We start from the raw sequence: 22,474 nt of genomic DNA on the forward strand, positions 1-22,474 counted from the left end.
ATTGTATTTGTCTTATGTGGGGCTATAGACGAAAGGGCATGAATATTCCCCCATACCACACCCAACACACACCTGCCCACCCTAGAATTTCCCTGAGACTGACTGCTTAGAGTCCTGGGAACTTTAGATTACTTGATTTTCTTTCCTTTTGGAAGAAAGTTTCCAGGCCTCACTTCTCACCCATATTGTGACTTTGTAAATAGTGGTTCCTTTAGCAGTAATACCACAGTGGCCTGCACTTCTCTGATTAACTTGTGTTTCAGCTGACTTTCTGAAAGAAATAATCTTTTATCACAGAATATTATGTGGGATATTTAAAAGTATAATTATTAGTCTGTTATTTAGAATTCAGAATTTGGGATGGTTTCCTGGCTTCCAGGTGGGGCATTGGGATCTGTCGTCTCTCTGGTTTGTGTTTCCAGGTTGCTCATGTGCTCCCTCTTATTCACTGATGTGTTTTCCCTCCGTCAGGGTCTCCCTCTCTTTCTTTTAAAAACTGTTTCATGTCTTGCTGATCTCTTCTTTTCTCTCCCCTTCCTGCCTCCTTTCCTCCCCATTCTTTTCTCCTCTTCCTCCCCCTCTCCTCCCCCCTCATTCTTCTTTTTCTTCTTCTCCTCCTTCTCCTTCTCCTCTCTCTTCTTCTCCTTCTCCTCCTCCTTCTTCCTCCACACCTGCTGCATATGGAGGTTCCCAGGCCTGGGATCGAATCCGAGCTGCCACAGAGACAATGCTGGATCCTTAACTGGCTTCACCCCAGTGGGAACTCCTCCTCCCCCTCTTGATGTTCTCATTCCGTGCGCTTCATCTGCCTTGGTTCATTCCCTTATCCTTCCTTTTAGGAGGCACTTCCTGGTCTGTTTTCAGGGTCATCACTTCTCTATTTGTATATTACTGTTTTCTTTTTCTCTCTCATCCTTCCTTCTGAATGCTTGTGGTCATCTCATGGGTATATTTAAAAAGAAGTCATATATAAGAGAGAATGAACCACTGGCTCCTATTTCCCTTCCAGTTCAGTTATGAGGAACACTTGTGGTTTCTTTGGTCAGGTGGTGAGTCCTGGACCAAGGCAGAAGAGCCAGCTGTAAAGCAGGAAACCTCTGAAGAACCAGGGTCGCACAGAATGCCAGTGGGAGGGCTTCTCAGAAATGTGTCTCAGCCCTTTGATATTAAAAGCAAGGCAGCGTGGCAGACTTTCAGTCTGAATCCGAATCTGATACTTCGAGGTGGAATGAAGTTCTATGAATGTAAAGAATGTGGGAAAATCTTCAGATATAACTCAAAGCTCATTCGGCATCAGATGAGCCACACAGGGGAGAAGCCCTTCAAATGTAAGGAATGTGGCAAAGCTTTCAAGTCCAGCTATGACTGTATCGTACATGAGAAAAATCACATTGGCGAAGGGCCCTATGAGTGTAAGGAGTGTGGCAAAGGCCTGAGTTCCAACACAGCCTTGACTCAGCATCAGAGGATCCACACGGGGGAGAAACCCTATGAGTGTAAGGAGTGTGGCAAGGCTTTTCGTAGGAGCGCAGCCTATCTTCAGCATCAGAGGCTGCACACCGGGGAGAAACTCTATAAGTGTAAGGAATGTTGGAAAGCTTTTGGGTGTAGGTCACTTTTTATCGTCCACCAGAGAATTCACACTGGGGAGAAACCCTACCAGTGTAAGGAGTGTGGCAAGGCATTCACCCAGAAGATCGCCTCCATTCAGCATCAGAGAGTTCACACTGGAGAGAAGCCGTATGAGTGTAAGGTATGTGGGAAAGCCTTCAAGTGGTATGGCAGTTTTGTTCAGCATCAGAAATTGCACCCCATGGAGAAGAAGCCTTCCAAGGCTCTTGGGCTGTCCCTGATGAGTCCCCAGGGCCCCTCTGCAGATTTAGCTCCGATACCTCTTCAGGGCCCCTGCTCTGCTCCAGCCATGGCTGTGCCCTCGCTGGCCTTCCCACACGCCGTCCTCATTCCTACCTCCAGACCCGTATTCATGCTGCTGCCCGCCTCTACAGTACCTTCTTCTCCTGTCCAAATAGTACGAGTCTTCCAGGGTCTTCCTCCCACTGTGAGGCCATCCCCAGTTGTCCTCACCCCTTCTCCTCACCCCTCGTGAGCTCTATCTTGGCACTTCTCTGGCTATTACATGCAGCAGATCAAACTGGAGTTTGATTTGTGGTTTGTACACTATACATGTGTAACAAGTGTTTGAGCATAAACTCCATTGTAATCTAAATCTTTTGAAGACTGTGTTTATGTAATATATTCTGTTTTCTTCTGAGTAGAAATTGGAAATACGACCTTCATATTGGCTCCTTTCAGGCTTGAACAGTAACGGCTATGTCTGCATTCTGGGGATGCTGGTATTTGAAGTACTGGTAGGATGTGGTGAATTAGCATTTGAGGGAGAGGACATGCCAAGGTGAATTGGGGACATTTGAGGGAGAGGACGTCCCTGTCTTAGGCCCCTATGATTAGAGAGAAGCAGCCTGGGAGAAATGGAGGAGGCATTTAAGATCTGCCAGAATTGAGAATTGGAAAAAGGCTCCAATATAGCCTTTAGAAATGAATACAGATGGTTCAGTGGGTGAGGGTGTGGTTTAGTCATGCACTTGAAGTGGGGTTGCCCTTGACACAGATCAGTGAGGATCTCATAGGTCTCTGCAAAAGATCATGTGATATAACCAGTTTAAAAAAAATGTATGAAGGGGTAACACTCATGCATATGATTTACATGATTGATAGCAGTCATGTTTTTAAACATAAAGTTTGTGGTGTTCCCTGGTGGCTTAGTGGGTTAAGGATCCAGTGTTGTCATTGCTGTGGCTCTAGTTGCTGCTGCTGTTGTGAGGGTTCAGTCCCTGGTCCAGGAACTCCCACATTGCCATTGGCACAGCCAAAAAGGGAAAAAAAGTAATTTTTTTCTTTATCTTTGATTTTGCTTTTGATATCTAGATGTTTCCTTTTAACTTTGGTTTCCTAAGTAAATACACACCAGGGCATTTATCTTTGTTCCATCCATTGTGTAAATTTTTCTTGGTGGGCATTCTGATTTCCTGCCTGCAAACACTGGCTTCTGCATTTAATTTTCTCCACATAGCATAAATTGTAAATATGAATTTGGCAGATTACTAAAGAAAACAGAGCAACAGATTTGGGCAATATTTGAATAAGCCTCCAAAACTGTTTTTTTTTTTTTTTTTTTTTTTAAGAATAAAGCAGGTTGTGTGATGGGTCAGCGACTAAGCTTACCTGATAGGTTAGTGAAGTTAAATTTTGGATTGCCCTTGCTTTTGACCTTAGGTGAGGATCTTTTTAACTATGCAAAGGGCTATGTGAAGTGATTCCTGTAAAAAAAACTTGAGTTATGCATTACAGACAGAGCTTGTTTCATTGCACTTCACTTTATTTGCTTCCCAGATGTGTTTTTGTTTTGTTTTGTTTTGTTTCTACAAATTCAAGGTTTTTAACAACACTGTATTGCTGGACAATGGCTAGGGTTTTTTAGCAATAAAGTATTTTTTTAAGGCATATACTTTTTTTTAAGACATCATGCCATTACACAGATGATAGTGTAAATAGAACTTTTATATGCACTGGGAAACCATAAAAATCTGTGGGACTCACTCCCTTGCTATATTTGCTTTATTGTGGTGGCCTAGAATTGAACCCACAAAATCTCCGAGGTGTGCCTGTATTACCATTAATATAAAGTAAATTCTTAAACATTGATGGAAGGGGCCGTACATTTTCTTAAAGGTGATTTTGCTTTCTACATGTTTCTCCATTGCAGTTAACAGAAAGCTTTTAAATGAGTGGTTCTTTACCATGTGTCTGAATAACCTAGTGTAAACAGAGTCATTTTCTGGCCTAACTTGCAAAGATTCTGATTTTGGAGATCTATGGTGTTACCTAGATCTTTAATGTGGACCACACTTGGAGAGAGGAGCCTTGAGCAGAAAATGCCTGGAGGCTGTTTGGGTGTGAGCATTGATACAGGGCTTGCCCTATTTTACAGTGGTCTTTAGGAGAGAGAGCTGTAAAAATAGTTTGGGTGGTGTCAGTTTAGAAGAAGAAAGAAAAGTAAAATGCCTATAGGGAAAAAAAGAAAGGGGCAAAGAGATCTGATGAGGCCTATGAAGAGTTCTTGAGGTCTCCAGTGCCAGAAGGTTCGTGGGGATTGACATTGGCTACGTTTTGTTGTTTTTGCTATTTATTTGCATGTTGCCTGAAAGAATAAGGAAAAATTTTTTCTTATATAAAGTAAACACAGTTTACAGTAGCTCTTGAGTTAAAGGACGCTGCATATGGCTTAGAACTGGTTGAACAGCAGTAAGAGCAGGTCATAGCAGGTCTATGGGTTGTGGCAAAAGGAGTACCCAGCGCAATATTTTCAGTGTTGAATACATTCTTTCTTTCTTATTTATGGAGTTCTCAGTCTAGGAGTCAGGTCTGAGCTGCAGTTTTGACTTATACCACAGTGTGGCAATGCCAGATCCTTTAACCCACTGTGCCAGGCCAGGGATCAAACCTGCGTCCTGGTGCTTCAGAGACACTGCCAATCCCATTGCATTACAGCGGGAACTTCTTGAATGCATTGTTTAGAAAGTAATTTGGAAGGCTTGCAATTCAGAAAGTTGGGTGTGGTGTTGGTGATGGGAAACGAAACAATTAAGCAAAAGTAAAAGACCAAAGGAAAAAACCCCACATAAACTTTGCAAGAATAAGTTATACATTGGAGTTTGGTAAAAATAGCAGTTGAACATGTTAGCACACACACATTCCTGGAACTTCACTAAAACAGTAATAAAGACGTTAAAAATTGAGAGGCATAAATTTGCAAGGACAATGAAAATAAGCTGATGATAACATTTTGGAAGCTTGAAAGCAGGTGAGAGTTGTGACTTTTAGCAGAACTGAGGAAGGTGGATCCTGAGCCACATTTGAGGGAAGCTGAGCAGCCCTCCAGTGTGGCAGAATTCCCAGAAAGGCGTAAGAATTGGGGATTCAGATACCCCTGGAAATAGAGGATGCTGGTAGGGTGAAGAACAGGAAAATGGGCTATAAGACTTTAAGAAGCACTTAGATTCCCACTCTTCTCTGAAGCAGTATAGCAAGAATTTGGGGTGTCGGGGAGCCACATTGAATGTTAGGTCCTTCTCTGTTATGTTCTACCTTCTACCCCTGGTTCTACCCAGAACCTCCCAACTAGATTCATGTACTTTCTAGGCTGGAAATCAGAACTTTGGGAGATCTGATCAATTCAAGAGAAGAGACCAATGAGACTGACATCTTAGATTTTTCATCACATAAATGGCTCAACACAGAAACTCCCCCTGTGCACAGAGAGCTTCATTCTTTTTTCTTCATTCTTTATTCTCTTGCTTTGTCGTGTTCACTCGATAAAACACAAGCTCTGATTAAACATAGCTCTTTGCCTCCTATATGCCTGCATCCATGCTACCAAAAGTAGCATGGGGAAAAAGCACACTGCCCTGCAGAATTATCTCCCTTTATGTTTAAGACCAGTAACTTCAAGTAGGCCCGTCATGCTTCCCGACAGACATACTGGGCCCCCTTCACGCCCCACTTTTGTAAACTGCTGCTCTGTACCTTTTATCTCTCTCCTTTACTTTTTTATTTTTTATTTTTATTTTTTTATGGCCATACCTGCAGCATATGGAATTTTCCAGGGTAGAGGATGAATCAGAGCTGCAGCTGCTGGCCTACACCAGAGCTTACAATAATGCGGGATCCTTAACCCACTGAGTGAGGCCAGGGATTGAACCTGCATCTTCATGGACACTATTGGGTTCTTAACCCACTGAGCCACAATAGGAACTCCCCTTCTCTCTTCTTAAACCTCCAGTATCTCCAGTCCTCACCACACTGATTGATTTTGCCCTTTGCTGGGATAACTAAGGTCCAGAGAGCAGCTGTGCCCTCAGCCTGGATACCAGAATAAGACACAATTCTACCTCTTCTGTTCTGAGGAGCAGAGTATTTGTACAATCTTTTTTTTTTTTTTTTTTTTTTTTTTTTGTCTTTTTGTCTTTTCTAGGGCTATGCCTGCAGCACATGGAGGTTCCCAGGCTAGGGGTCCAACTGGAGCTGTTGCCGCCGGCCTACGCCAGAGCCATGGCAACTCGGGATCCAAGCCGCGTCTGAGACCTACACCACAACTCACAGCAACGCCAGATCCTTAACCCACTGAGCGAGGTCAGGGATCGAACCCGAAACCTCATGGTTCCTAGTCGGACTTGTTAACCACTGCGCCATGAGAGGAACTCCTATTTGTACCATCTTAAATGTTTCTCCAGGAGAAGTTAACTAGGATGCAGGAGAAATCACAGAAACTCTCTACAAGTTGTACAGCACCTTGGCTGGATTATCAAAATGAACACCTCCAGTGAGGGGCATTTGGAAATTGTGTCCTTCATACATGTGACCTGAGAAAGGTATGTCACTTACAAGTGTCTTAGAGATGATTATTCCGAATCTAACCATGAGTTATTCACCAGGCAAACCCCGCGTGGAGTATATTCTATTCAAAAAGGAATTTCCAGGAGTTCCCTGGTGGCCTTGCAATTAAGGATTTGGCATGGTCCTTACTGTGGCTCAGGTTCGATCCCTGGCCTGAGAACTTCTGCATGCTGTGGGTGTGACCTGAAAAAATAACAAGAAACAAAATGAGTTTCCTTGTGCTTTTACAAATGTAAATGTCATAAAAGACAGAGACTGAGACAAGATATTCCAAGCTAGGGGTGACTAAAAGATTATGACAACTAAATGCTGTATTTGGCTGGATCCCTTACTAGAGGGAAAGAAATTAGTAATACAAAACAAAGCAGATTACAAAAAAAAAAAAAAAAAAAAAAAAAAATTCCAGGCAGTTATGAAGTACAGGAGAAGCAACAAGTTGAATAGGAAAATGTGATTATAAAACACTTATCAGGTAACAGTCTTTACAGTCATGATAAATCACTATTTTTTATAACCAGAATCTGTGATATAAATCTATTGAGAGAATGATGGAGCATAGTGAGATGTAAGAACTATATCCGCAACAATTACAACCCGAACTCAATAGACTCAACAGAGTCTATCTAAAATTATTAACTCCTTGAAGAGCAATATAAGCATATGTGGCAGATCCCATTGGTTATCTGTGAAACAGCCAGCCTCTTTCTTCAGATTTTGTTCAGCATTTCCTCCTTCTATTGGCTGTGAATGGCAGGGGACATCTCCCCTCAGGAGGTTACTCTGAAAGTTTGTGCTGAGCTGGGCTGGGGCCCAGTACCTGGGCCTGGAAAAACCACCCCTTGCCTGACTGAGACTTAAGTTATTCTTGGGCCCTGGAGCTTTTGGGTTGGTTTGTCTTGTGCTAATAAAAGGGTAGATAATTTAAAAAATTTTGTCTTGTAAAATGTCCCCCAATCTTGATGTATTTGGTTGGTTACTTCCTCTGGGTATTGACCTGTTCCTCTTTTCTCTGTATTTGCTGTATCCTAGAAGTTTGTCTAGGAAGTTTGATTAGGTTCTGGCACATATTTCCAGCAAAAATGTGTCATGGTGATGTTGTATCTTTCGTATTGCATTTCAGACGGTACTTAATGCTAAGACACCCTGCTGTTAAATGATGCTAAGCTTGATTGCTTGGTTAAGGTGGTGACCATTAGACCTTTCTATTGGAAAGGTCCCTTTCTGTTTGAAATCACAATGGACTCTATGGCAGGATACTTTAGCATCATGCTAGGTTTTTTTTTTTTTTTTTTTTTTACTACCCCACAATCTTTTGTCTAATGGTTTTTAACATCCATTAATGATTTTTGCTGAAACTGATCATTGGAGATTGTGAGAGAGTACTTTTGCAATTGTCATTTTTTCTATGTTTATTAGTCTGTATTCTTCCATAAAGATCTTTTTATCCTCTTTATTCTATCACTATGGACTTCTGTATTTTTAGGAAAAAAATGCCATTCAATATATTATAATCAATTATAGTTCTTCTTCTTATTAATTTTTCCCACCTTTGGCTACTGGAATGGCCAATTTTCCCTTTCAGTCTGGCTCCTAGGTCCTCTGGCCATGTCCTGATTAGTCTTTGATCATATTTGTGTTTTCTGGCTGATACTTCCCATCCCTATCCCTGAAATCAATCGGTTCTCCAAGGAGCCATGGTGTGGGGAATAATATTTATTTATTTATTTTCTTTTTTGGCTACCCCACGACACATGGAGTTCTCAGCCTAGGGATCAGATCTCCGTTGCAGTTGCCACCTACACGGCAGCTGCAGCAGTGGCAGATCCTTTAACCCACTGTGCCAGGCCAGGGATTGAACCTGTGTCCTGGCACTGCAGAGCTGCCGCCGATCCTGTTGCGCCACAGCAGGAACTCCAGGAATAATATTTAGAAGCTTCTGAGAGCTGGGACCCAGATGTCTTGTGTGAGTTTGAACTCTAGTTCATGATGGAGGGGCTGTTGGACTTTTTTCTGGCTTTCCAACTCTCTTCATGCGGAAACCCATACTGTGTGATAATACAGATCTCTGTGATCTCGGTGCTGAAAGATGGTGATCAGGAGGCATCCATTGTTGATTCTCATTTGACCTTGTAGCCATCATGTTTTTTTGTTTTTGTTTTTGTTTTGTTTTTAGTATAAGAAAAGATTAAATAATCTGTGATTGGCTGACATGCCTAATTCATACAGCCATCTCATTCCAAATAACTGACAGCGTGCCTGACGTATGGAAGGTTTTCAATAAGAGCTTTTTGAAGGAATAAATTACTAAAGCGCCTTTGTGTAAGTGGTTATTGCCTTATCATAATTCAAGCTGTAACTTAATGTCACCAAAGACGAAGCAGTAAATATATAGAGATTCATGAGCTATAAATTGTAAAAACAACCCTCACTACATACTAAAATACAGACAAATAATATATACGGATCCTAGTTTGTTTATAAATTGAAGAAACTCTTCCCAAAGTGATAGGATTGCTTTAAAGACATGCAGAAAAGATTATCTTGAGTTAAGTAAATGTATATCAGTAGGTAAACGCTTGTCATTAGCAAGAAAAAAAAAGAACAACGTGAGAAGCAGCAAGTTTAGTCTTTCCTTTTTGGTGAGGAAGAGGGAAAAATTAGGTGTTGTTTACAACTTTATTTTACTTGTGCCTGAATTTTAAGCAAGTGACATTTCTAAGAAAAAAAAAAAAATGGTATTTTCAAGTGAGAGAGCACATTAGCCGTGGAAACAAAGGGAAAAAACAAAGATGAATTGAGTCATTTTAGGTCTTCTAGCTGGATGCACTGTAGACCCCAAAACCAGTTTACTATGTTCTTATTGGGATCCACTGGAGTTCTTCTGACTTTTTCTGGTATGAGAGTGATCCAGAGAGGGGGTGAGCCCTGCTTAAATCTTACTTCATTTGAAAAAAGATTCATACAGATTCACCAATTATGTTTTAATAGTTTCCATATTTGGCTTATCATTTTCTCTCCCTCCATATATGTGTGTGGGTGTTTGTCTAGATGTACGTACATATATGCGTACACTTTTTTTTCTGAGCCCTTCAAGAGTAAATTGCAGACATCATGTCCTATCACGCTTAAATACTTCCATGGGTATATCCAAGAATAAGAATATTTTCTTATGTAACTTCAATATAATCGTCAATTTCAGGAAATTTAGCATTGACCCAATACTGTTTTCTAATTTATAGTCTATATTCCAGTTCCACCAATTATCCCATTAATATTGTTTTTAGCTATTTTTATTTCCAACCCAGAACCACATATTGCATTTAATTTTCACATCTCTCTGGGGTCCTTAAATTTGGAACACTCCCTTAGTCTTTCATAACTTTGACATTATGTAACCTGGGTTTCTGTGTTTCCTTGTTATTAGATTCAGATTATACATTTTAGCCAAGAATATCCCATAAGTGATTTGTGTCCTTTTCAGTGCATTTTACCGTGAGGCCTACATTGTGGGTTGATTTTATCCCATTATTGATGATGTGAATATTGATCATTTGGTTAAGGTGGTGTCCGTCATATTTTTCCACCATTAAATTACAATTTTTCCTTTTATAATTAATAAGTACTTTTTTGTGGGAGATATTTTGAGTTTATGCAAATATCCTGTTCCTTTCTTGCCTGAATTATCTAATTTTTTAATAGAGATAATTATCTATTTATCTATCTATCCATCCATCCCTCCATTCATCTAATCTATGGAGCATAAGAAAGACCCTGAATCAAGCTTTATAATTCTACTAAATTATCCTGGGCAGGTGAAATGGCTGCAGAATGCCAGCAAACTTCAGACTATTAATTCAGTAGACGGACAAGCCAATCAGGTGAAAGCTGCTAGATATTTTTAAACAGAGCCATAAACAAAACCAGGGGAAGAAAGAATAAATTTAGGCTGAGACCAGAGTTTCTAAGTCCTCAGATCACAATTGTCCCACTACTCAGAGCCAGGCGAATCTTGATTAAGATGACCCTTGAGGTGATGCAACTTTATTCCTGGGACTCAGAACTCTCTTTTGAGTTCCTGAATGTTTATTTGCAAAATATACTTAGTTTCCAAGGCTGCGATTCTTTCCTGGGGGGAAACTGCACCTCTTCCTGAAGACCCTGAGAAGAGTGCTGGCCACATCCACTCTGGTGCCCTCAAGTGCCTGGTAGTGAAGGGCAGAGAGGTCCCTGGCTTCACCTGGACGGCGGGATTTGGGTTTTCTTGGGCTCACCGTGTATGGTGCATTTATACCGTATCTCAAATGAAAACATTGGTTTGTATACATTGGTCCTGTGTGGTGTGGGTCCTTGACATAGCTCATAAGAAAAAATGACCATTCAGAAGAAAGATCTCAAATTGGGTGATTTGTTAGTGACAAACTCCTGCTGGGCTTTCCTAAGTATCTGTGGCCCCAGGACAGAATTATTTTCATAGCTAAATAACAGTACAGTTATTTTCATTCATTTCTTCCCTGGCAAGGAAAATTAATGCCTACTGGCTTGCATGAAAACTTACGTTCAAAGAAAATGTCTATAGCACTAGTCATAAAGAACTCTGACGGTCAGAGTAAGTGTTCTTTAAGCTAAAAAATAACTGTTATGATGGCAAGAGACTATAATCTACTTCCATTGAAATATAATTAGCATAAAATGAAGTGCACATATCTTGAGCATTTGATGATTTTTGACAATAATTATATACATGTGTGCACCATTGCCAAGACAAGTTATGGACAATTTTAATCATTCCAGGAGGGGTTCCTCTCGTGGCGCAGTGGTTAAAAAATCCGACTAGGAACCATGAGGTTGCAGGTTCCATCCCTGGCCTTGCTCAGTGGGTTAAGGATCCGGCGTTGTCGTGAGCTGTGGCGTGGGTCGCAGACACAGTTCAGATCCCACGTTGCTGTGGCGCTGGCATAGGCTGGTGGCTACAGCTGCAATTAAACCCCTAGCCTGGGAACCTGCATATGCTGCGGGAGCAGCTCAAGAAAAGGCAAAAAGACAAAAAAAAAAAAAAAAAATCCCTCCAGAGAGTTCCTTCTGTTCCCTTCCAGTCAATACTCACCACCCAGAAGTAGATACTGTTTTCATTTCTTCCACTCTCTCTCCCTGCAAGGTATTCTCATCACTATTTGAACTTGTTTCTCAGAAGGTTGGCTCTGCCTATTTTTGATGTTCATATAAAGTGAATCATACTCTTTTTGGTGGTCCATTTTCTTTCTTTCTTTCTTTCTTTTTTTTTTTTTTTTTGCTTTTTAGGGCCACATCCATGGCATATGGAGGTTCTCAGGCTAAGGATTGAATCAGAGCTACAGCTGCCAGCCACAGCCACAGCAGCGCCAGATCTGAGCCGCATCTGGGACCCACACCACAGCTCATGGCCAGATCCTTACCCCACGAAGTGAGGCCAGGGATCGAACCTACAACCTCATGGTTCCTAGTTGGATTCGTTTCCGATGCGCCATGAGGGAGCTCCCGGGGGTACAGTTTCTTAACTCAATGTCTGTGAGATTCATCTGTTTGTTTTTTTAATTGCTATGTAATATTCTCCAAAATTATTTTGAAGCAAATTCCAGACATCAAATCATTCCATTCATAAATATTTCAGTATGTAACTCTAACAGGTAAGTAGTTTAAAAAGACCCTACATTATCACATCTCAAAGAAATTGGCACAGATGTTCTGACATACTTCTTACCCTCTGTCTGGAAGGGATGTTAGGGGTTGTGGTTCAGGCTGGGTCAGGAACACAGGGGATTGGGGGCTTGCCCAGGGCAGAGGGGCACAGAGTGGGAGGAAGCATTTATGAACTTTCAGGGGGATGCTGGGGAAGAGAAGGCACAAATAGTGACAGAGAGGAGAGGATGACGTCATCCTGTGGTTCAGGTTGGGTTGTGAACAGTGGGGCTTGGGGCTTGCTGAATGTACATGGAATGAGTGAGTGACAACATCATTGACCTGGGATGGCAAAATGCCCTGTTTTCTACTCCTTCTGCCTTTTATTCTTGGGCTTCCCGCCCCTGAACCATATACCTTAAGAAGCATTTTTTTTTCTCCTGATGTGTGTTTATAATGCTTGAAGATTCAAGGAGCCTGCCTTTGGGCACACAGTATTGCTCAGCCCCAAATACTTTTCTTCTCTTTTGTTTAAACATGGGTCTTATTCATAAACCCACCCCCTCTTTTTGTGGGGATTTAATTTTGACTAGAAGAGATTGGTCCTAGTCCCAGATTATCGTGAATCTGTCTGCATACTGTCTACTCTTGTTCATTAAAAAAACATGCTTTCCATCTTAATTTTCTATTCCAAAAATGGTGTCTATCAGCCCAATCCAACATGCAAATCACTGACAGCACATTTCATGTGTTTGGTCTATTTCCCTGTGCCTCTCTCTCTCTCTCCAGCCCTCCTGCTGTTTCCCTGCCTGTGTGTTCTTTTATTCCGTTGATAGCTTTCATTTTGGTCTCCCCTTCGCATCTGGCCCTTCAAGCTGGGCTGCGGTTCTGCACTGCGGCTGGGCCGTTCAGCGATTGGACTCTCTCCAGCCCCCACCAAATGCCGTCTCTTTCTGTAGCAGAAAGATGAGCTTAGGATGTCTTTCTTATGGTGCCTCGAATGATATATTTTGCTTTAGGTGCAAAAGCCATGCCAGCTTGAAATGGCTTGATTTTTGTTGTTATTTGTGATTATATAGATGAAAAGACAAGAGTCCTCTTTTTGAGAAACAGCAAAACTATCAACATATGTAATTATATGTAAAATATATAATGGGGAATAGAGGACATGAGGTATGTGGTATATATGTAGAAAAAAATTCAGTGTACAGCTGGGGCTGGGACAGCTGCAGAGAATGAGGTGAGGTAATATGCATCCCTACACCCCAAGATAGGTATTTGCAAATTTCCTTTAACAATAAAGGATCTTTTTACAGACTGGTATCAGTTGAGATGGGCTAGGGTGTGCTGCAGTAACAAGCAGCCCACTGTATTTCAGTGGTGTAAGGCAGTAAAGGTTTATTTCTTACTCAGATGCATATTCTTGGTGGGTTGTTTGGGACTCTGTTCTGCATCACTGTTTTCATGATGGAACTCTGAGTGACACAGTATCCCCCACCTGGAATGTTGCTGATCACTGTATCAGAAGGAAAAGAAAGCATAGCAAAGCTTGCATAAGCTCTTAAAACTTCATCCACCAATAATATATTCACTTCTGCTCTTATTGGCCAAAGGAATGATTCCAACAGGACAGGGATATAATCTTATCATTCAGAGATTAAGTAATTTATTTATCCTAGAGTGTAGAATCTGGACTTAAGCCACATCTTACGATTCTATATCTAATGCTTTCCCTCCTGCACCACAGCTGTCCCAAATGATCCTTGTTGTAGTATTGTTTCATTTACTTATTCTTTCTATAGTTTTTTGTTCTATTGCTAAGGCTAAAATATTCCCTTGTTTGTATTTCATCAGTATGGCCAGGTACCTCATGTACAAAGAATGTATTCGTTTAGCAGGCCTGTTTATACTCATACAGATGTGTATTTTCAATTTCTTCCTTTCCAGTTCAGAAAACTCTGTTGGTAATGAATTTTTCATTAAAGCAGTGCAAGATTGGAAAATAAAATATGCTTCAACACATTTTCTAAAATAATCAACACAAATCCAATGTGAGAATCAAACAATTATTACCTTCAGAATTAGCCCTGGATTATTAAAATGCAATTATACTTGGAAAAGTGACTCAGCAGGAGGCCATGTTTATTTTTTTCCCCTCATTTTCACAGTAAATTTTCTCTGTGTAGCGGCCACTGCCTCCACACTCTCCTCCTAATCTCTGAACAATACTCAAGGATAAAATTGTTTCTTCCTCTGTTGATTTCAAAGATACCAATCAGACATGGTCTCATATGGCCTGCAGATGTGTTTTATGTGGTTCACAGTGTTTACAATTAAAAATATTCAATGACAATACTTAAAAATCTTCCACACAAGTTTGGATTTGCACCTTCTCTCGGAAAACTGGGAGCTGTGGCAACTCTGGCCTCCATTCCCCTGTGGAAGCACATGCCTGAGCAGCGGCTGCCCCTTTAGTAAGGCCACATGCTCTGCCAACAGATCCCCACTGAACATGCACCCCCATCCTGGACCTCTTCACTCATTTGAGATTCCCAAGTAAGGCAGAGAGGGACTGGGGCCTTTCTCAATATCCTTCCCTCCCTGATTCTCTGCAGCTGTCCTAGCCCTAGCTGTCAGAAGCCTCTTGCTGCCCTGAGCTGCTCTGCAGGGGAGCCTCCCTGAGAGCCTCCTGCAGGCTGAAGGCCAGATGCCAGAGTAGGAGGTACCAGCAGAGGACTAGGCAGGACTCAGCCCTGCAGTGTGTCCTGTCCCTTGGTTCCTGTTACAGATTTCAGGTGCTGCCCAGCTCCTACGTGGAGCCCTGGCTTGCCTTTCTGCTTCCAGCCTTTTTACAGGGACAGTCCACCCCTTGTTTGGTCCCATGAGGTACAGAGCTGGCTGTAACCTTTCCTCACCTCACCGCCTGGCCACATCCTCTGGCTCTATCCACTCCTTGGGCCCCCAAGTGGGCTTGGCACTGCCTAAAATGTTAGTTATTTGCATAGAAAATGTTGGCAACTGGGGGAGTTGCCTCCATGGCTCACCAGTTAACGGACCCGACTAGCATCCATGAAGATGTGGGTTCTATCCCTGGCCTTGCTCAGTGGGTTAAGGATCTGGTGTTGCTGTGAGCTGTGGTGTAGGTCCCAGACGCAGCTCAGATCCCACATTGCTGTGGCTGTAGTGTAGGCTGGCAGCAACAGCTCCAATTGGACCCCTAGCCTGGGAACCTCCATATGCTGCAAGTGCAGCCCTAAAGAAGACAAAAAGACCAAAAAAAAAAAAAAAAAAAGGAAAATGTCAGTAATTGGGTCTTTGCCTCAGGAAGCCAGGTGAATAACTAGCCAATGGCACAGAATAGAGTCCAGAAACTGACCCATGCATATACAGCCACCTGATTTATGGCAGAGGTGACCCTGGGATGTAGAGTGAATAAGATGGTCTTTTTAATAAAAGTGTTGGGTCAACCACATATTTCTATGGGGAAAAACAGTCTATCTTTACTTCACATATATGCAAAAATCCAGGTGGATTTCAGATCTGAAACAGAAGGGGCCTCTGGAAGATTACAGAACATCCTCATGACCCATTTGTTTATTTCATTTAGGTTTTTTTTAGAGTCATTCAACATAGTGGAATTGAGAACTTACTGTGTACTTGACTCTGTGCTGTGGGGCGGGGATATGAGTCAAAAAGACAGTCCCTTCCTTGGAAGAGCATGCAGTTTAGTGAAGAGAACAGGTGACTATGACCAAGTGTGATGAGAATTATAGCAGTGTGCTCTGGGAACCAGAGATGGGGGTACTCAGTGCAGCCCAGGGGAGGGAGGAGGGAGGGATTCTGGGAGGAGGTGATGGTATGTGAGGGAGGGGCTAGCCAGGAGGAGTGGGGTGAAAAGCATGCCAGGCTGATAAACCAGTATCTCCAAAGGCAAGGAGAAACAGGGCATAAGGATTTCCACCTGTATCTTTATAACGTGTAGAAGTTCACTTGTTTTTTGGATTCTTGTAGAGAAACATTATGTTCAGCACATTCACCATGAAGTGCTGGTTAAGGCTGGGTCTTATCCTAGTTACACAGATGAAGACAGGTTAAACTGGAGCCCTTGGATGATTTATCGAGTCCACCTAGCTGGACAGTGAAGACAGTAAAATTAGAACCCAGGACTTTGGATGCCTGCCTTTTTTTTTTTTTTTTTTTTTTTTTGTCTTTTTGCTATTTCTTTGGGCCGCTCCCACAGCATATGGAGGTTTCCAGGCTAGGGGTTGAATCAGAGCTGTAGCCGCCAGCCTACACCAGAGCCACAGCAACCCGGGATCCGAGCCGCGTCTGCGACCTACACCACAGCTCACGGCAACGCTGGATCGTTAACCCACTGAGCAAGGGCAGGGACCGAACCCGCAACCTCATGGTTCATAGTCGGATTCGCTAACCACTGCGCCACGACGGGAACTCCTGGATGCCTGCTTTTATACTCATTCTACCGTGCCAAGTGGCTGCCAATTCTGCTCCGGACAGGCCCTTGGGACATCACAAAACCCTGTAGGCTTTGAGAGCAAGAGGAAGGATGCTCTGAGCATACAATTAGCCAGTTAGTGCCTTCAGGCTTCCTGGCATAGTTAGTTTAGTTAAACCTAGGGGTTTGGCACAGGGCAGGTTATATGGACAGAGACGCAGAGGACCAGAACCACAGATGTGCTGAATCCAAAGTGTCTATTTTACACCCAGTAATTCATTGTTGGCAGGTGGCTCTAGAAGAAAATGCACTCTCAGACGCTCTACTGAGCACCTGCCACTAGGTGGAGCTCGGATGCAGGCATAACTGGGAGGGTTTGCATTGGCTGCCCCTGCGCAGAAGCTACATGAAGGTACTGGCATCTCTAACCGAAAACACGATGGAGAGGGGTGGGGGGACCTGTACACATGAAAGACAACCATATCCACATGTGGGCCTGCCAAGATCAGCCTCTGTGCCTTTTCAAGTCTTGGGCTGAATGTCAAGTTGTCCTTGTGAGGTCTGTATGCACTGAAACTAGCAGGGAAATGGCAAGTAAGAAGCGTAGGCTCTTCTCCCTGCCCTGTCTGCCTTTACCTGTGGAGGCCACACACAGCTGTATTTGGAATCTGGAAAGCATATGCTCCCCTCTCCTCCCAGTGTGTAAACACAGCCCTACACCCACAAGACCCTAAATACACATGGTACAAATTGGCACCAATTTCTGCTGGTGAAATTCTGGATGGTCTCATCAGACCTATTTTCCTTTTCTAATCTTCTGTTTTGCTCTCCATTGGGCAATCCATGTGGATGACAAGCAAACCTCTTGGCACTTTGATACCTCAGTTTTCGCCTCTCTGATGGGGGGATGGTTACAACTTGGACCTCCTAGAACATCAAGCAAAAGAACAGAACCAAGAGAGCTTTGCAGGCCGTAAAATGCGCCATGTGCTTTTTGTGGCTCTACCTGTGGTGTCAGGTCTTGTTATGCTGTTCACTCCTCTTCCTACTTCTGGATAGCCTTTATCATGTGCCAGGCATGGTGCTAAGTGTTTCCTCATTCAAAAAATCCCCCCAATCTCCCCACACCTTGTAAGGCAGTGCTCTAGACTAGGGGGCAGAAGGGGGTTTCAAGCCTAGGTTTGGAGCTTCAAGACTGAGCCCCCTCCCCAGTACCCGAGATGCCTTATTCCGATCAAAGACAAATTGCTGTGATGGGAAACCATGTGCCTTATTTTCCATATTTTAATTTATTACCAGATGGAGGCTTCAAAGTGGTTTTCCCTGTGGCTCTCACCTCCATTTATACTCACTTGCAGCCTCAAGGCTCCTCTTTGGGCTCAGCTGTACTTCACTTCCATCTGCTTCTCCTTCCTGGGATGGAGTGGAAGAGAAGATGGTGATGGGCAGAGCTGGGAAGGCAGGATGGGAGAGCCCTTCCCTGTATGTGTCCTGATGCAGGGAGGGTGGGTGAGGTGAGAGGTTACCCCACCCCCAGGCACCACTTGGCCTCCTTAGGGATAGTGACACTTCCTGGTATTTTTATCAGTGTCCTCTTCGGGCCCTGTTGAGTGGAGTGATGCTGGGCACACAGAATTAGAAAATATAAGGCATTCTTCCTGGGGTGACAGCCTCCTCACTGCCTCAGAGCTGTTGTGGGCCAGTGACGTGGACCCTCCCTCCTTTTGCTTCTCTGAAAGGCTCCCGGCCTCTGGGAGGTCCGGCTGCCTCCCAGATCTCAGGGCTTCATCTAAGTGATGAAGGTCTGTATCAGGTGGGCCTGGGACCTGGTGCTTTTTCAGTTTTTTATAATTTCACAGAGAGGTGCCTGTTTTAACAAGGATCATGGTTAGCATTTGAATTTTAAATTCATTAGGAAAGAGTGAGGGGTGTGAGAAGAGGAGATGTGTTCTGTAAATATATCAAGTTATGGTACCAGCACTGAGTGACAGGACGGAAGCCAGCTGGACAGAAAGACTGCTGCTGGATAGAGCCCCTCTCACCCTAAGGTTCTGGGATTCAGTGACCAGATTGCATTCATTTATTTTCATTAAGGTGTAAGTGACAGATACATTAATATGTCTATCTTTAGATTTTACACAGAGACTATGAACAAGGCCTCTCTCAGCCAGGTTCTCCAGACAGCAGCTCCAGGAACAAACAAAAGGAGCTGTACCACTGTGGGAAAGTGCTTCCCCAGTTCCCGACTGCTCATTCTAGTAAGTCCAGCCAGCCCTACTGGGAGGAGGTGGCTCTGGTGGGTCAGCCAGGCCAGAGGTGGACCTGGAACCATGGTTCAGGGATACCTCCCTTGAGTGGCTGCTGCCCCTTGAGCCTGATGGGCACCTCTGGCCAAGTGATACAGGAATGAAGTTGGCCCCTCTCCCTGCAGATGTCCTGGGGAAGGAGTGGTTGGGGAAGGAAACCTCCTCTCTTCCCAGGACAACTCCAAAGGCAAATATTTAGTCCATGGTCAGGTCCCAAGTCCCAGTTTCCAATTCAGCAAGTTGGCCTCTGAACATAAGGGCAGTGACGTCAAATGCAAAGAGATTAGGGAATTAACCAATTATTTGCCAAGTGCTTTCCTAGAATCCAGCTGGATTCTAGGCAGGAAAATAAAACATTTGTCAGGTGGCACGTGGTGGTGTTGCTGGCAAAGGATGGGTGCCAGGAGAGGGGGGTTGGTGGCACAGTGGAGCTCAGAGTAGGGGGCACCCCACCTGTGGTGCAAGGGAACGAGGGAGAGCCGATGTTTGGGGAAAAGTTGGAACCAGGGGAGTGATGAAAGCCAGAAGGGCTTCCACACAGAGGAGTGGCTTGTGCAAAAACCTAGGGGTGCCCTGGGCTTAGAGAGTAGCTCTGCCTCTGAGAAGAGAAGCCCTGTGGAGAGATGGGCCATGGGTGGGCCACTTTAGGAGGATTTGGAAAAGGAAGGAATGCCTAAGGGTACACACAATTTTAAGTCAACAGCACCGGTAGAAAACCAAACACTCCCTAGCACATCCCATCTATAGCCCCATGACCACGGGGAGCAGGCTGGCCAGAGGGCATGGCGCAGGGTTGGTTTCCCTGGGGTGGTGAGGGCAGAGGTCCTTTCACACTAGATTAAACATGAATCACTTGCAGGGTCCTTGCCACGCCCAGCCCCTTCTAAAGGTCACTGATCCCAAGTGTCTGGCATTGTGATTTGTGGCTGCTGCTAAGTGGGATGTCTCTAGTCAGGGGTCATCTTAGTGTGATGTTTTCAGGATTGGTCCCTGTGTAAGGGAGGGGGGGGCGTCGCAGCCCAAGACAGACATAATGGGGGAGAAACACAGGGCTGTCAGGAGAGGCCAGAGTGTGGTCAGCATGCTCCTTGCTCTACAAACCTTCCCTGGGTTCTGCTAGGGTTTGGGGTCAAGGGGCCCTCCTCCAGCCTCATAGCAGAGATAGCATCCCTGAGTCCCAGCCACTCCCAGCCTAGCCCCATGGGCCTCATGGGCATGGCTTCCTCCTTGCTGGTCTGGTCAGGTTTGGATAATAGAGTTCCCATTATATCATCCCACCTTCCCTGAGAAGGGCAATTCTGGCAATGATGGCCACGGCACACAGGGTCACGGGAAGGGCACTGGTGTCAGGCTCCAATACTGAATGAGACAGTTGCATCCACTGGGCAAATCACTCAGCTTCTTGAAACCTGCGATTTCTCTTCTGTACAGGGCCAACATCTCCAACTTGCAGGGATAGAGCCCGAATGAGATGATGTGTATAACTCTGAGGTGCAGCCCTAGTGCAGTTCTTCCAGACATGATCTTGCACCTCGCAGAGGACCATTCTTCTGCTACCCTGGGCCAGACGTTCAGAAAGTCTCCATTGGCTGGCAGAAGCCTGGTTCAGTCCCAGGGAAACCAGTCCCAGGAAAACCAGCCGTGGCTGGCTTCCTGGGTGCCCTGCTGCTCATGGCCTGCAGAGGGCAGCAGCGGGACGCACGCTGAGTTCAGACCTCTCCCGACCAGGCTGGGTGTTTTCCCTGCTGCCTGACATAGAAAGTTATCCATTGCATCCATGAATGCATCTTGGGTCGATTTGTTTTTAAATAGGTGATGTTTGAGATTCCTTTATGAAAGCCCTTCACATCTGGCATTCAAAGAAAATCATCAGTCTAGACTCTCAGGCTGATAGCTGCTTGTATGAAATTTGGGCCTGTTTTCCAGTAAAAGTGCCTGCTTGCTCCCAGCCTAGCTCCCGCCCCCTCTCGCTCCTTCTCTTCGTGTGACCTTTTATCTCAGCGGGAGCCCTGACTAGAAAGAGGGTTCTGGAAATGTGGTGTGTTTCTCATTAAGTTTCTGCAGCAAAAATTCATGTGATACAAAGCTCTTTTTTCCCCTTCTTTCTTTGCCCTGCATATCTACAATAACGCCTGCTATTTAGGTTTATATTTAATTTGAGACGATTGAAGACTGAAATCTCATTGATACCAAGAGTTTAAAAAAAAAAAATCTGCCTCTAGGGTCCTGGTGATATGCTTGGGTCCTTTTTCCTTGGCACTGAGGTGGTCATAGAATTCCAAATACACCCAGTCCTCTGCTGGGGCCTGAAGGACCCCATTGCCTTCTTTTCCCAAATCTGAACATTTCTTTTTTTAAAATTTGAGGCTTTGACTTTGGGAGATTGTAAGGATGGAGGCTGCCAAGTAGGCCTAGGATTCCGTGGAGCCCTAAGGAGCCCCTGGGGACTGGAGTCTCCCAGCTCTCATCGGGGGAGTAGGGGTGCGGTGAGGATCACTGCTGTGAACCAGGGATGCTCTTTCCTGCATCGGTTGAGAGATCCCCATCTGAACCCTAAGGTCCATGGCAGCGAAGTCAAGATAGAGGAGGAGAGAGACAGGAGGCCACAGGTCCTGATGACTCCAAGTTCCCTTTATCTCCTCCTGGGGCCAGTGGCCTACTTCTCCCAGAGGCTGCAACCCCTCTACTGACTCTGCAAAATGTGGAGCCACATGTCAGAGTGTGTGCAGCTGGTGTGTCTCAAAATAGGCTTCATGCCTAAAGCCGAGGCCCAGGGGAGCAGGGATCGAGGCACATCTGTGCAGGTGAGCAGTCTGGTCATGGTGGCGTGAGCCGAGGGTCTCTCTTCACCCAGTCTCTTCACACTCAGTCACTGGGACTCCTCTTGGGCCCTCATTTTGTCCTTGGCAGTGGGAGGGGCTGGCCTGCTTTTCATCTTCCTTTGAAGAGCAGCAGGGTCCTCTGCCTTACAGTTGTGTCTGGGCCTGCCCTTCACTGTGCCCCCTCAGAGGCAGACCTCAGGCGGCCCTGGCTCTTGGCCGACTCACCCTCTCCTCCTGGGGTAGCACGTTGCCCTTTATCACCAGCAGTCATAGAAGCCTTCAGGATCCAGTCTTCAGTTCATAAGCTTCAGTTATGACTGACAGGGTGGAAACAAGGAGTAGGCTGTCCATTCCTGCTCTGAATGCCACTAGCTCCTTGGGGCAGTTCCCTTCTACCCTCTGCGCTGGTCCTCGTCTTTGCCATCTGGGGTTTGACCTGATGTTTGCTAGACTCCCAGTTCAAAAAGCCTGTGGCAGGGGTCAGTGAACAAGTGCCTGCAGTGGCCTGTTTTACTAAACAAAGCTTAATGGGCACAAAGCCAAGCCCATCATTTCCATACCGTCTGGGGCTGCTTTTGTGCGGTAGCAGCAGAACTGAATAGTCATAACGGAGGCAACGTGGCCTGTGAAGCCTAAGATATTTATCGTCTGGCTCTTTACAGAAAAAATTTACCAACCTCTGGTCTATAGCTTCAATTTTGTTTCGTTTTCCCTGGAGTGAGGCAGAGCCGTTCCCAGGCCACAGTCTTTTTGTTTTGTGG

General features: G+C 44.5%; 1 protein-coding gene across 8 annotated transcripts in view; it reads left to right on the plus strand.

The window, feature by feature from the left end:
• Nucleotides 1-22,474, plus strand: part of LOC100623639 (zinc finger protein 621) — a 64,987-nt gene that overhangs the window by 5,274 nt on the left and 37,239 nt on the right. For 5 of the 8 annotated variants that reach the window (XM_021070406.2, XM_021070405.2, XM_084987857.1 and 2 more), the window contains one exon: nucleotides 1,047-4,074. In XM_021070406.2, coding sequence (XP_020926065.2) covers nucleotides 1,047-2,107 — 1,061 coding nt within the window. In that variant the 3' untranslated portion in view covers nucleotides 2,108-4,074. Of the gene's footprint in view, nucleotides 1-1,046; nucleotides 4,673-6,311; nucleotides 6,450-22,474 lie in introns of those variants that run through there. The other 3 variants (XR_014822785.1, XM_084987858.1, XM_021070404.2) reach the window with 3 other exon arrangements.

The sequence above is a fragment of the Sus scrofa genome, chromosome 13 (genome assembly GCF_054392235.1).
Source record: "Sus scrofa isolate SSC_HxYL_T2T_F1_AM1 chromosome 13, Sscrofa_HxYL_maternal_Yorkshire_Landrace_v2.0, whole genome shotgun sequence".
Taxonomy (NCBI): domain Eukaryota; kingdom Metazoa; phylum Chordata; class Mammalia; order Artiodactyla; family Suidae; genus Sus; species Sus scrofa.